At 51.8% G+C, this 13,532-nt stretch overlaps 1 protein-coding gene across 1 annotated transcript in view; it reads left to right on the top strand.

Moving 5' to 3' along the window:
- Positions 1 to 3,169: 3,169 nt before the first annotated feature.
- TRABD2B (TraB domain containing 2B) overlaps positions 3,170 to 13,532 on the top strand; it is a 228,722-nt gene continuing 218,359 nt past the window's right edge. Inside the window, exons 1-2 of the mRNA XM_077149747.1 lie at positions 3,170 to 3,271; positions 5,228 to 5,788. Of these exons, the coding sequence (XP_077005862.1) occupies positions 3,170 to 3,271; positions 5,228 to 5,788 (663 nt within the window). The remainder of the gene's footprint in view (positions 3,272 to 5,227; positions 5,789 to 13,532) is intronic.

Consider the following 13,532-nt stretch of genomic DNA (forward strand, 5'->3'; position numbering starts at 1 on the left):
CGTGCACATGTTTTTGTGTGGCTGTGTGATTTCAATGAACTTGGCTATATACCCGGAAGTGGAAGAACCTGTTTGGTCTCACATCTTGTGAACAGTATCAATAACAGTATCAGCGAAAGCCCAAAGCACCATCACACACTTTGTGAGGCGGACAGGAAGCTGGCTGGAAAAAGGGTGGCACAGAGCGACGATTGTGGTGTCCTTGGTTGCACAGCCTAAGGGTAGAGCCACTGAAGAGGAAGTCATAGTTGGCACCCATGACACTGAGCCTAGGGAACTTTTATAACTTCAGCAAAAAAGATATCGTGGAACTTTTCTGAGAAATATAGGAGGGAATGTTTTTAAAAATCACACACCCATATTCACATGCAGCATCATTTTAATTATGTGGATCACTTTTCAACTTGATCAGGCCCTTTCTTGCCTGCTATCTGATTGTGTCTTCTATTTCCCCAATGAAGACAATCACACTCCCACTCCTTCCCACTTACCCAGTGTAAGTGGAGGCTCTGTGGGAAGGGCTGGAGCCTCGGGGAGTGGAGGCTCTTTAAAGCGCTCCTCTTTTGCAGTGCTGCAGCTCTCTGAGCTCTGTGTGTGGAAAGCAGGAGGCTACACTATTCCCTCAGACCATCCAGGCACTCTGGGCTGCTCTGCGTCTGTCACCGAGTGTGCGTCTGGGTAAAAGGCTGAGAAGCTGAGAGTGCCCTAGACATACAGTAAGCCAAACCATATGACATTGACAACATTCACTTAGGACTGGCCTACAAAAATAGCAAGTTCATGTGGTTCATGTGGTTCAATGCCGAGTCTCTGGCATCCCCTTCCTTTCCCCTTCTTGCTTTCCTTGCAAAGGCCCAGATCTTGTGCCTGGGGAAGCCTTTCGGCCCCTCTAGCTCAGCTGGTCTCCCTTCCTTGCCCTCCTAGAGCAGTCAATCCTCAGCCACTCTATTTGGTGCCCAAAGGCAGGGAAGGAGTAATGGGGAGAGAGCTGGGCTGGAGGTTAGAAGCCTAGGCTTGGGGCCTGGCACTCCACTCACTGGTCCCTCTGCCTCCAACTCGCCTCCTCCAATCCATCCCCGGTAGCACAGATCTGCTCCGGTGACTCCTCTACTTCAAACCTTGCAATGACTTGCATCACCTAATTGCTCAAAGTACAAGTTCCCCAGCTTGGCTGGAAGACACAACTTTGGTTCCTGCCGTTTGCTTTTTGCTCCAGCCATGCCTATTGGCTGTCCCCTGCAGGCACCTGCTCTCTCATACCTCTGGGCCTTGGCACCTGCTGTTCCTCCACCTGGAAGACATCATGCACCTCCTTTGCTCTGCTACCTCTGACTTACCTTTCAAGACCACTCCCCAGAAGTCTTCCCTGGGCCTCCAGGCTCTCTTAAGAGTCCTTCTTCTCTTCTCCCACTACCTTGTCTTTCTTGGCACTCACGATCCTGTATTTTAATTCCTTTTCGGCATGTCTGTTTCTGACCATCTCACTTTCTAGTCTTTTGGTTCCTGACAATTCTCCCTGATTTATCCTTCAGTTTCTGATGCCAGGGGAGGAATAGTGAGCGAATTCTCATTTAACAAATAAGTGGTTGTGCCCGTGACTTAATTTCCCCAATTGTTGAAAAAGGGCCCCAAAGCCTTCTTTAAGCCCCATATGCCCTGTAAGAACTGAATGAGGCCCAACTTGATGGTTCTGAGAAACTTTCACTTCGTATAGTCTAAAAAACTGGGATATTAGTTCTCACTCTTTCCAGGGCACTCACAGGGATCCTGCGCGAATCCAGGGAAACAGATGGGAAAGCCTTCTTCAGATGGAAAGTTCCATGGAACAGTTGTGACAATGATTATTTTCTACTGCCTTTTTTCTTTCTTTCTTTTTTAATTCAAGTGATGTTAGCAAGCATCTTCTAAGCGCATGCCTGTTAGGCATAGGTCTGTGATAGAATCGTAAATACCAGTTTTCTTGCATTTCGTGTGAGCGCTGCCTTCCCAGCCTGTCTGGGAGCGGAGCGCCCTGCCCACTCCTGCCCCTCCCGCTGATCTCTCCCGCCAGGACGCCGCGGCTGGTGCGTTGGGCGAGTTGGGTCCACATCCCAAATTTGTCGCTGCCAGCCAAGTCCGCGTTCACCGCCGAGCCAGATGAAGTTGGCGGAGTGCGACTTCGGCCCGGGCGCCCTCTGGCGACCGCACGCGGAGGCTACAGCCGGGCGAAAAGCTGGCGAAGGGAAGGGGGTGGGATGGGGGAGGAGGAGGCGCGGGCAGGGGAAGAGAGGAAAAAGTCGCGCTGGGAAGTTTAGAAAGTTGGGAAGTGGCTGCTGCGGGCTTCGCCTCCCTCCGCGCGTGTGTGAGGGAGCGGGCGACGAGCGAGAGAGGGAACGATCGAGCGCCTGCCATGCCCGTCAGACCCCGCTTCGCCGCGCCCGGGCGCGGAGCTCGCTTCGACTCCCTGCGGCCCGGCCCGGCCCGGCGCGGCCCGACGCGGCCCTGGTCCCCCGCCCCCCGCGCCGGGTCCTCCCCTCCCCCCGCCCCGGCGGCCCCAACCCCCCGCCCGGCCCGGCTCCGCGCCGCTCTCCCGCCCTCCTCTCTCCCTCCCTCCCGGCCGCGGAGCAGCATGGCGGAGCCCGGGCAGCGGCCGCGCGGCCGCCCGCCGCCCCTCTGAGCCGGGCTCAGGGGCAGCCGGGCGCGCCAGCCCCGACCCCCGCCCCGCCGCGCCCTCTGCCGCACTTGTCCCACTGCGCGCCCCCTGGAGCGCCGCGCACCCCTGGGACCCTTGCGCGTCCTGGGTCCCCAGTGTAGTCCCGGGACCCCCGCGCACCCCGCTATCTCGGTACTGCCCTAGGAATCCCGCGCGCCCCTGGTCCCCGACGCAGCTCTGGGGCCCCCGCGCACGACAGGATCCCCGCGTGCTTTCAGAGCCCAGCCAACCCGGCTGCGCGCCCTGGTGAGGGGGGGCCCCGCCCCAGAGGGTACCCCTCTTCCAACAGACGGAGCCCCGCCCCAGAGGGACCCCCAGGTCCTGCAGGGACATCCAGCCACGCCCCGGAGGGCTCCCGGCATCCCGCTGCTAGAGCCCCGCACTTCAAAGGAACCTCGGTGCCTAGCTGGGGGCTCCCCGCCCCGCTGAGGGGACGCCGCCCAGGAGGGTTCCCCGCGCCCTGCGGGTCCCGGCAGGATGCACGCCGCCCTGGCCGGACCGCTGCTCGCCGCTCTCCTCGCCACTGCCCGCGCCCTCCCGCAGCCCCCGGACGGAGGACAGTGCCGGCCGCCCGAATCGGTGAGCGAGCGCACGCCCGGGCAGGGAGGACGGCTCCGGTCCTACCTTGCGTACCCACTTCAGCCCACCCGCTCCACCTCCGCCTGCCGGTCGCAGCGCCTTCCCCTCGCTTCTGCCTGCCGGGGCTGCAGCTCTGTCCCGGCGAGCCGAGATTGGGGCGCCGCTCCCCGTCTCGGGTTCCTTCTCTACACGCTGACGCTCTCTGGCTCTCTCTTCTCTTGATTTTAGGTCTTTCTTGGATGTTTCCTCTTTCAGTGCCCCTTTTGACTCTCTTCTTTTTGACTTTTATCCCGTCATCTTTACCTGGTCTTTGCCCACTTTCGACTCTCTCTACCATTCCGTGCCTTTCTCTGTCTTCTATCAAACTCACCTTCCTCTCTCTCTCTCTCTCTCCCCGCCAGGCTTCCCTCTCTCTCCCTGCCCTCCAAAGCTGCCTTAAGGCGGACACTCCCTTGGTGCTCGTTCCGGCTTCTCTCTCCCACTCCAGTTCAGGTCCCAGCACCCACTCTCCCAAGTGTCCGTATTTTGTGAAAAGCGGGAAGATTCCAGAGGAGAGGAAAAGGAAAGGCCAGGACATGCTGGCCTAATGTTCCTCGGAGACTGAGTAATCAGTGGTTCTCCCAATTTTCCTTCCAAAAACAAGGAAGGAATCCCTTGATTGCCCCAGTATCTCTCCCTCAAAGTGCAGCCCTGGACTGAAGGCCAGAAGACAGGTAAGGGATGTTTGCTGGTCCTCAGGCGCTGCCCTATGAACAGGGGGTTAGTTGACCTTGGACAAGATGCACCTCCTGTGTCCTGCCTTGTGCAGGAACGGGAGTCAGCAGGTTGCCCAGGGACACAGAGCTATAGCCTCCTTCAGTACGCTGGGCTTTTACAATTTGGGGGTTGTGAGTAGAGTCAGTGAGTAGAGTTGTTCCACCCACCCAGCCGGACACATACTTTTCATTTGCTTTGGAATCAAGCAGAAAAATGTAACGAGTTGATCTAAAGCTTTCAAATGGTCAGTCAGGAGGCAGTCCGAAGATTTTTCTGGCCTTAACTGGAGCTGGAGAAATGACCCCTGTCTCATGCCCGTCCTCCACCCCCTCACCACCTACCCCCCACCACACACCTAGTCAGAGCTTAAGTCATAGTAAATGAGAGAGAACTGGGGTTGGAGACCAGATACACCTTCTAGAGGAAGAGCCTGGAAAGCACCCAGAATATGCATATTGCTTGGGACTAACTCTTTGGAATCCTCTCCTCCCAAACCCAGGCCTGAGACTACACTTGGCTTTGCAGGTTTTGAAGCATTTTCTCTTCTGTAATCACAGCTGGTCCAGCAGAGTAGCTGACACCCCAGACCTGCCCTCTAAAAAGAAAAATGTATCCACCCTGAAGAATTAGAAGTAGCTATTTAAATAGGTGTGCTATTTTTAATAGGTGTTCTGCTTTCAAAGTGCTCTTGGCATGTATCTTCTAATGGCTGGATTTAAAAGTTATGACTTCCTCCCTTCTTGCCAGCACGGGATGCTTAGGCGCTTGGTCCCCCTCTCCCCACCCTCCACATGAAACACGGCCGGTGAAGGTTTGACTTGACTGTGCATGAATGTTCTCAGAGTCCTGGCAGTTTCTCTCCATTGCGGATTTCCTCTGTGCCTAGTCCTGCGCTTAGGGCTAAATGTACATATATTGTTTCTTTTAATCTTCACAACTACCCCTGAGGTAGCTGCTCTCACTCCCATTTTACAGATAAGGAAACTGAGTCCATGGGAAGTGAAATGAATTGCTTAAGAGCATACAGCCAAGACAGGGCTTGCACGTGGTCTTTCAAATTCCAAAACCCTTGCTGTCCACCACTGCCCGATGTAGGCCCAGGCCTTCCGTTCCCACCTCCTTCTGCCTCCCACTCTGTCCCTGCTGGCTCTCCTCTGCTGCCTTCAGCCTCACGGTCTTCCCTCCCCTCTCCCCCTGCAGCAGAGGGACCTGAATTCCTTCCTGTGGACTATTCACCGAGACCCTCCAGCCTATCTGTTCGGCACCATCCACGTCCCGTACACCCGGGTCTGGGACTTCATCCCGGACAACTCCAAGGCGGCCTTCCAGGCCAGCGCCCGCGTCTACTTCGAACTGGACTTAACCGACCCTTACACCATCTCGGCCCTGGCCAGCTGCCAGCTGCTGCCGCATGGGGAGAACCTGCAGGACGTGCTGCCTCGCGAGCTGTACTGGCGCCTGAAGCGCCATCTGGACTACGTGAAGCTGATGATGCCCTCGTGGATGACGCCGGCACAGCGGGGCAAGGGGCTGTATGCCGACTACCTATTCAATGCCATTGCGGGCAACTGGGAGCGCAAGAGGCCCGTGTGGGTCATGCTCATGGTGAACTCGCTCACCGAGACAGACGTGCGTTCCCGCGGCGTGCCCGTGCTCGACCTCTACCTGGCGCAGCAGGCCGAGAAGATGAAGAAGAGCACGGGGGCCGTGGAGCGGGTTGAAGAGCAGTGCCATCCGCTCAATGGCCTCAACTTCTCCCAGGTAGGCCCGCGCCGCCCTGGTCCCCCCACCCCCACCATCCAGGTGGCCTCTGTGCGCTGCCATGCTCTTCTCTGATGTCTTCCACCTCTGGCAGCCAGAGCTGTCCTCCCCGCCCGCAGGGAGAGAGGGTCTCTTGGTGCGTGGAGCAGTTTCTCTGGCTGCTTTTGTGTGTGTGTGTGTGTGTGTGTGTGTGTGTGTGTGTGGTGTGAGGGGAAATTGATGTGTACCGGAATTTGGATTAAGAGTTTGGGTGTTTGCTTCTATTTCAGTGGCGTTACCTGCTTGGGGGAAATAACACTCTCCACCTGCTGTGCTTGCCTGAGCAGAAAGAATTTCCCTCTGAGCATCAGAGTGATCAAAAACAAAAAGAGGGAGTTGCTAGTTTGTGGTAGGTTTTCCCGAGGTCCCTGGTGTCTCGGGAACAGGAGACTGTCTTCTAGATTGTTGTCTGAGCGTATTCAGGTAGCAGCGTGCGTGAAGGTAGCAGAGTGGAAGGCTCGGCATTTGGTACTGGCAGCGGTGGGGGTGGCAGGTGGCGGGGTGGGGGGAGTCTTGGGGTCTGTGTAGTGCTGGTTTGCTGGTGGAGACTTAGCATTGCCGAATTTCCTGGGCCTTTGCAAAGCTCCAGGCAACCTCCCTAGGCTGCGAGAAAGTCAGCAAGGACAGTTTGGGGGTTAATCATTCCAGAGAAGTGTGTGCGCTAAAGGTTGACAGTTCTGATTTCTGAACCTCAGGAGTGGGGCTTAGGGAGGGGCTTAGGAGGTTTAAAGTCTCTGGCTGCCAGAGGCCTGATCCAGAAAAATGTCATTAAAAGCCAGGTCTCCCTGGGCAGAGGTCACTTGCAACTCACTGGCCCCAAACTCAACTCTGAGGCCCTGGGAACAAAGAGTTCACATCTGTGCCTCGAGAACAGGGCTGTCCATCCTGGGATGGGGGCTCTAAGTCAGGGCTGATGGCTCTTACAAGGACACCCCAAGGCAGGACTTGGGCCGATGTCCTGTGTGAAGCTTGACCTCCCCCCACACCCCTTTCAAGATGTACTCCCCCATAACGAAGACAGCCCCATCAGTTAGTGGGGCCAGAAACTCCACCCCTGGGGGCCAGTCCTGCTTGCTGCTCCCGAACTGTTGCAGGCTTTTCACCAGGGAAACAGCAGCCGAAACCGATCCCCCTTCGGAGCTCTCCGGCTTTTGTTTTTCCAGGGGAAATGCAATATTGTCCCGGGGGAGGTAAGAAGCCAGATTGATTTGCCGGCCAAATGAAAGGCTGGTTTGTCGGTCCTCCTGCTGGCTCTCCCATAATTGTGGAGTCCTTACCCAGAGGGCCCTGGTGGCAGGAATATTGGGGCAGTTAGTCACGCCCCGCGGGGTTCTGACGACGCCTGACTCCTTCTCCATGGGGGAAAATCCTGTGTATTCTCTGGCCCAGCACTGATTCCTCTGAACATACCAGCTTTCTCCCTCTGAAGTGACTTTTCCCTTGCCAGCTTTGGGAGCTGATATTATCTCTGTGTGTGTGTGTGTGTGTGTGTGTGTGTGTGTGTGTGTGTGTGTGTGTGTGTGGAGGAGGGCAGCGCTCCCGCCCATCTCATTTTGGAGGAAGATTTGTGGGAGGCCTCTCGGTTCAGATGTCTTTTTTAGGTTCGGGAGGTGGGAATCCACCATCACTCTCAACGCTCTCTTTGTACCACAAAGGAATCCCACTAGGGCTGAAGGGAGCTCATGAACCCTCTGGTTAAACAGCCCCTGGCTTTAATCTGTCTCTCTTAAAACAACAAAACTATCTCTCTTCAGGGCCTGGAAACACTGCTGTTCAACCAAATGATGGCTTTGGTGGGTTGAAAACATTTGCTGGAAAGTGCGTGAGGTTATGTTTTAGGAAAAGTTCCTGAGAGCCATTCGTCGGCCGGCAAGGAGCGCGCTGACAGTCCCCATACCCATGTTTGAAGATCAAACAGACTCAAATCTCTGGTCTGCAAAACGTGCCCATCCCGTCACCAGCCTAGGCCCTCTCTTATAATTGCTCTTGGGTCCAGCTCCTCAAAGGGCTGCAGGAAGCAAGCGCCAAACAAAAGAAAATAGAACTCCTAATCTACACACCCTTCACCACCTGCCAGAGTGTCCCACCATGGCAATTTGTCCTGTTATCATTTTGGAGTGAGGTGATGAAATCTCCCTTCCATACCCTTGGGCAGCCCTGGGCTGACAGGGGAGGGTGGGGTTCTGGAGCCCAGTTAGAGGGCATAGTTATGGATCCCAAAACCCAAAAGACAGGAACGCAACAGCTTTCCCAGTAAAATTGTGTTTGCGCGTGCATAGTTTGATATGAACATCTGTGATGCATTATTGTACCGAAATATCTGTTAAGTGCATCAGATTTTTATTTTTTCTTTCCTCTCTGCATTACTGTTATTGCAAAATATTTGAGGTGGGGGGAGTGAGAGAGGAAGGCAGGAAAAAGAAGCCTTAAAAGAGTGTCTTTTTGTCAAAGCCTTAGTTTTAATTTAATTTTAGTGTTTTTTATATTTTTGCTGGGCAGAAATACTATATTTTTCCTTGTTAAGTGGAGAAAGAAGGTTTAAGTTTCAGGACTCCATCGGCTGGAAGACCTGCTAGAGCCGAACGAGTTTCTTGCACAGTTTGGGTGATTGGGCTCGCTGGTAGGTTTTAGTCTCTGATTTTAAAATAAACAGAGTTCTGGAGCCAACATCACTTTGAGTTTTGCTATGTGACCTTGGGCAAGTCAGTTCCCCTCTCTGGACCTTTTCTTCCCTGTCTGTGAAATGAGACACCAGGATTAGGTAATCTTTCAAGACCCTTCCAGTCCTGACATTCCATAGCACAGTTATAATGAATTCCACGTGCCAGGCACCCTGCAGGAGGCTTCACATGCTTTTTCATGCCATTGAATTCTCGCAGCAACTCTATGGCTCTATAAGGTGGGCACTTGGAAAGGCTGAATGACTTCCCCAAGATCACACAGCTAATAAGGAACAGCCGGTCATTCTGATGCTGAGTGATGAGCCTTTTCCTGCCTCCCCACACTCTCTAGACTTCCTCCTGTCTAGATATTTGCTATCCTCCTGCCAGTCGTCCTTTAATCCTCCCTTCTATTTCTTTCTCCCCTTTAGGATGTGAGGCCTTACAGATTTACTTCTTGGAGAATTTTCACTTGTAGAGAAATTATTTCCTTTGGCTGTGGAGGCTGGGGTGGGGAAAATCTAAAGATTTTCCTGATGTGTTAGGGGGAAGATAGGAGACTTGCTTTCCGGTTTTGGGCAAGATTTGGTATTCTTATCTATCAAACGGGGCAGTTGTTACCCACCTGTCAAAGGTGGACTGGTTTTGTGAGAACCTGATAAGAAATTATCTGTGAGAGACTGGTGAGAGGGTAAAATGACCACTTGGGTTCTGTGGTCATTTGGCTCCTGGCGGAGGAGGACCTGCATGGAAAGCCTCACCTCTGCCGTGTTGACTGTTTCTCTCACCAGCCATGTCTACTGTCTATCCTTTGACCGGATAAAGTAAAGCTGGATTAATAAAGGTGAGGGACTGTCCTTGGGTACCTGATGATACCTGATGAGGCTTGAGTCCAGATCTTATAACTTGCAGACTTCCATCAGCTTTGTCTGCTGCCTCCTAGGACTGGCTTCCACTACCTTGCTGGAAGGATTTAGAAGACCTACTTCTCCCTCTTGGGGCCTCATCCTGCTCTCCGTGGAAGCACTGGGTTTATAACTTAGACCTCTAAATTATATGGCTCTCTGAGGTATAATAAAACAGTGAAGACTCTGCTTTTCTCTGTTTTGGCACTTATCCACTGTGTGTGGTGCCTGAACACTTGGGCATGGCTCACGGTGTCCAACTGATACCCTCCTTAGGAGCATCAGAAGCCACAAAATCATCATTTATTGAGTATTGTCTCTATACATAGTGCTGCCTTAGACCGTTTAAGAACATTGCCTCCAAACCCTATAGGGATGCTGCAAAATATGTTATCATATGGATTTTACAGAAAGAGATTCAAAAAGTTTTAAGCCATTTGGCTGTCATTACAGTGCCACGCCAGGTGGACTCAGGATTCAAACTCGGATTTGTTTGATTCCAAAGCCCATGCTTTTCAAGCATCTGAAATATTAATTGGTTTTTGTTTTAAATATTTAGATAGCTTTATCTGATGAGTAGAAAATGTCGTGTGTGTGTGTTGTAATTGGGAGAAGATCATTTCTTGCTATTAAAAAGAATAAAAATAAAGAGAAACCTAATAGAAAAGTACTGAAATTGATTTTCTCCCTAACTTATAAATTGCCTCTGAAGGTGATTCTAAAATAGCAATTTCCAAAGACATTCTGGCATCAGCTGCCTCTTTGGAATGTTATCTCCAGCCTTCCAAGGGACCACTATAAAGACAGCACCTTAATGCAGGCTAAGCCAGCACAGTTGAGTAAAAAATGACTTCCTTGATTCATAGTCAGAGCTCTATATTTGGACCCTGAGGAGCCAACATACAGCAAGTGCTCAATAAATGCATGGAGAATAAGCGAATTAACAACGAATGATCAGAGACCACGATTTGACCATCCCTGTTTCACTTTCACCATTCAGCACCATTGAATTAATGAATGTTGAAAGAAAGATCATCTAAGCCACAGTGAAGCGCTTCATCCTTGAACTTTAATAACCACCACACATCTTACAAGGACACAAAATATTAAAATACGTGTTCAAATACAAAGCAGGCTCGAGTCTTGAGTTCCTTCCTACCTTGCCAGGGACTTTGGGTCTGTCCTTTCCCTCTCTGGACCTAAGTTGCCTCCTCAGTCCCATGAAAGTTAGGCAAATCAGTTTCCAAAGTCCTCCCAGTTCTAACCACTCGGGTATACGTCTCTGGCCCCCATATCTGGGATGCTTCTGGGTCATTCTCTCCTGAGCCTGAGTTATCCACAACTGGGAGGTGCTGGCAGTTTCTCTGTGGCAGGCTGCTGTTGATACCTACTTACCAGAAGCCCTTTCGTTCTGGCGGGTGAGCCAGCTGCTTCTTGCTGCCAGTCTGCAGAGCAGAGAAAGCCCCAGCCTGTTTCAACACAGTCCACTGGATGCCTGCCCAGCCTTAGGTCCTCTCTCCCACCCTGACTCCTCTCACTTGCTCCCTTACTCATTCTGGCCAGCGCAGGATGCTGGGAGCACAAACATAGGAATGACATAGTCCTTCCCTGCAGAGAGTGCACCACCTCGCCAGCAAGAGTGCGCATGTTTTGTTTTGTTTTTTTGCATGGGCGGGCACCGGGAATCAAACCCGGGTCTCTGGCATAGCAGGCAAGAATTCTGCCAGCTGAGCCACCGTCGCACCGCCTGAATGCACATGGCTTTTACACCCCATAAAGAAGGTGTTCTTAGTCCTGTTTTACAGCTGTGGAAACTGAGGCACAAAGTGTCTCAGGCACATGGTCTCTTGGGCATTCTGATTTCGCACACTTTGTATAAAGACCCTCTTCTTTTCTCTTCTTGTTGAATGCCCCCATCTTTGGAACCTTTAATTTTGTGTTGTCCCAACGTGGTCATTCTCAAGTCCTCCAGTCTTCTCTGAGCTCCCTAGTGGCCATGGCACAGACCCATAGTCCCTTGAGCCCACAGCACTGGCCACTGCTGTATGGTTTTCTGCCAGATCTAAAGTGCCCTCCAGAGAGTGGAGGGAACAAACACCTCACCCAAGGTCTCTGGGCACCCCCTGAGGACCTCAGACCATGCTGAGTCCTCCTCTGCCCAAACGTCACCCACAGAGTGAGAGCCCCTGGTCAGTGCTGGATGAAAAACAGGCTGGCTTGTCTGTACCATACAGCTCCAGCACCTGGCTGGGAAACAGGCTTTCTTTACCCTGTGCTTCTTCAGCCTGCCACACCTGCCGAGTCTCCCACCCAGAGCCCTGCGGTCGGAAGCTGTTCATCAGCAAATCTCTGTCACATGGTGTGAAAGTTCCTCTGATGACCCCCTAGTATTGGCCCCAAGGCATGTGTATATTCAGATTCTTTCTATGCCTAGATGTTTGTTTGCGTTGAGCTATAAATTTTGCATGCTCTCTAAGACTTGGTTAACTCAAACCTTAACTTGTAATGTATTATCTGAAAGTTGGGGAAAAAGTACTCAGAAGCAGGAGCATAGGATAGGCACATCTATCAAAGGAGAGTGAGGCCATCCAGGGGGCAGTGCCCACAGTGTCATGAAATTTGATAATCACAGAATCAGAAGCTCACAGAATGAAGACATCCAGGCTACTGGACTCTCCGAATCCTAAGTCCTGACTCTGAGACTCAGGGAATCTAAGAATGGTGAATGAAATTTTAGACCATCTGGCGTAGAGACATTTTTGGACTCAAAGAATCTTCTCATTATGAAATCCTAGCCTCTTCGCTTTGAAGAATTTTCAGCGCATAGACGTCGACTTCTAAAACCTTAGAGTTGGAAGGGACCAATTCTCAAGAATTCCAAGAAACCCCATCTGCAAATACGTTGTCTGATCTCCTTTCCCCAACCCACCCGCCAATCCCAGGCCAAAGAGAGAAGCCTGACCTGTGAAGCACTTTCTGACGGAGATAAAAATGGGAGCACGCCTTTGTTACTAGTTCCCATTTGGACATCTCTCAAAGCCAGGAAGAGGTCGCCTGGTAATGCAGCTTTCCTAGGGAGGAAACTGAAGAATGCCGACAGCGCCGCAGCCTGCCAGCCAAGCTGCTGACGCTCTTCTTCCCTCGCGTTTGCTTCTAAATATTATCCACTTCACTCCCTTTTATCTCCCATCACTGGCTCTGTGTCTACCCACTTAATCCACAGGCAGCCGGTGGCCCAGCTTTCAGCTTTGCTCAGCGGCTGCCAAACCGTCACGCCGAGCTGCTCGTCCAGCATCCACAGGCTTTTAAATCTACACTGTATAGCTGCTAGCTATATCCACGAAACTGTTGCCCCAAAGCTTGGAAAATCTGTTGCTTATGCTAGCCCCCTCCCTTTCCAGGAATTTTCTCCATTTTTCCCCCCCATTTCTGAGCCCTATGAAGTTTACAAGGCTCAGCTCCCAGCTGCACCTCCTCCAGGAAGTCGTCCTAGAATACTCCTGGACCTAATCTGCTTGAGAAGACTTGGTCCAGAGCCACTAAGTATATTCTTTCCCTCAGAGAATTTTATGACATTCTTTCTGCCCTTACATTTTTTGCTTTATATTATAATTACTGCTTAGGTAGTCTTTTCTTTCCTAATTGACCCTGATTCAAAACCTAGCTCATAATGTGCTTGCTGTTGATTGCAAAATTAGACTGTGTTCCAGTCTTGAAGTTGGGGCTTTGTGGTATGGTCTGTGGTTGGGGTATTGGCAGCTCTGGATGCTAGAGAAGGACTGTGACTTGGCCTCTGTGTTCACAGAAACCCCTCACACTTTCTGCCTGAGACTTGTGGATGAGTTCAGTACTGTTGCTAGCCAGGTCAGGACTTTGTAACATCCATGGGTCCCTGTTGGGTTTATCACTATCTACCCTGGAACATTTCATTGTTTACTTTTGCTCATCTGTTACTTGCAATAAAAAGGCCTCTTTTTCCCCTCCTTTTTTACTGTCCAGAGCCTCTCCAGCCTCACCCCATCCTCCCACTTTATTTTCATTTTAAATGTTTAATTTTTACCCTTTATTTGCTTTGTGGGCTCCAGTGAGGCTGAACTGTTTGAATTATCCTTGTCTCCCTCCACATCCAATCCTTGGTCA

The sequence above is a fragment of the Tamandua tetradactyla genome, chromosome 2 (genome assembly GCF_023851605.1).
Source record: "Tamandua tetradactyla isolate mTamTet1 chromosome 2, mTamTet1.pri, whole genome shotgun sequence".
Classification (NCBI taxonomy): Eukaryota; Metazoa; Chordata; class Mammalia; order Pilosa; family Myrmecophagidae; genus Tamandua; species Tamandua tetradactyla.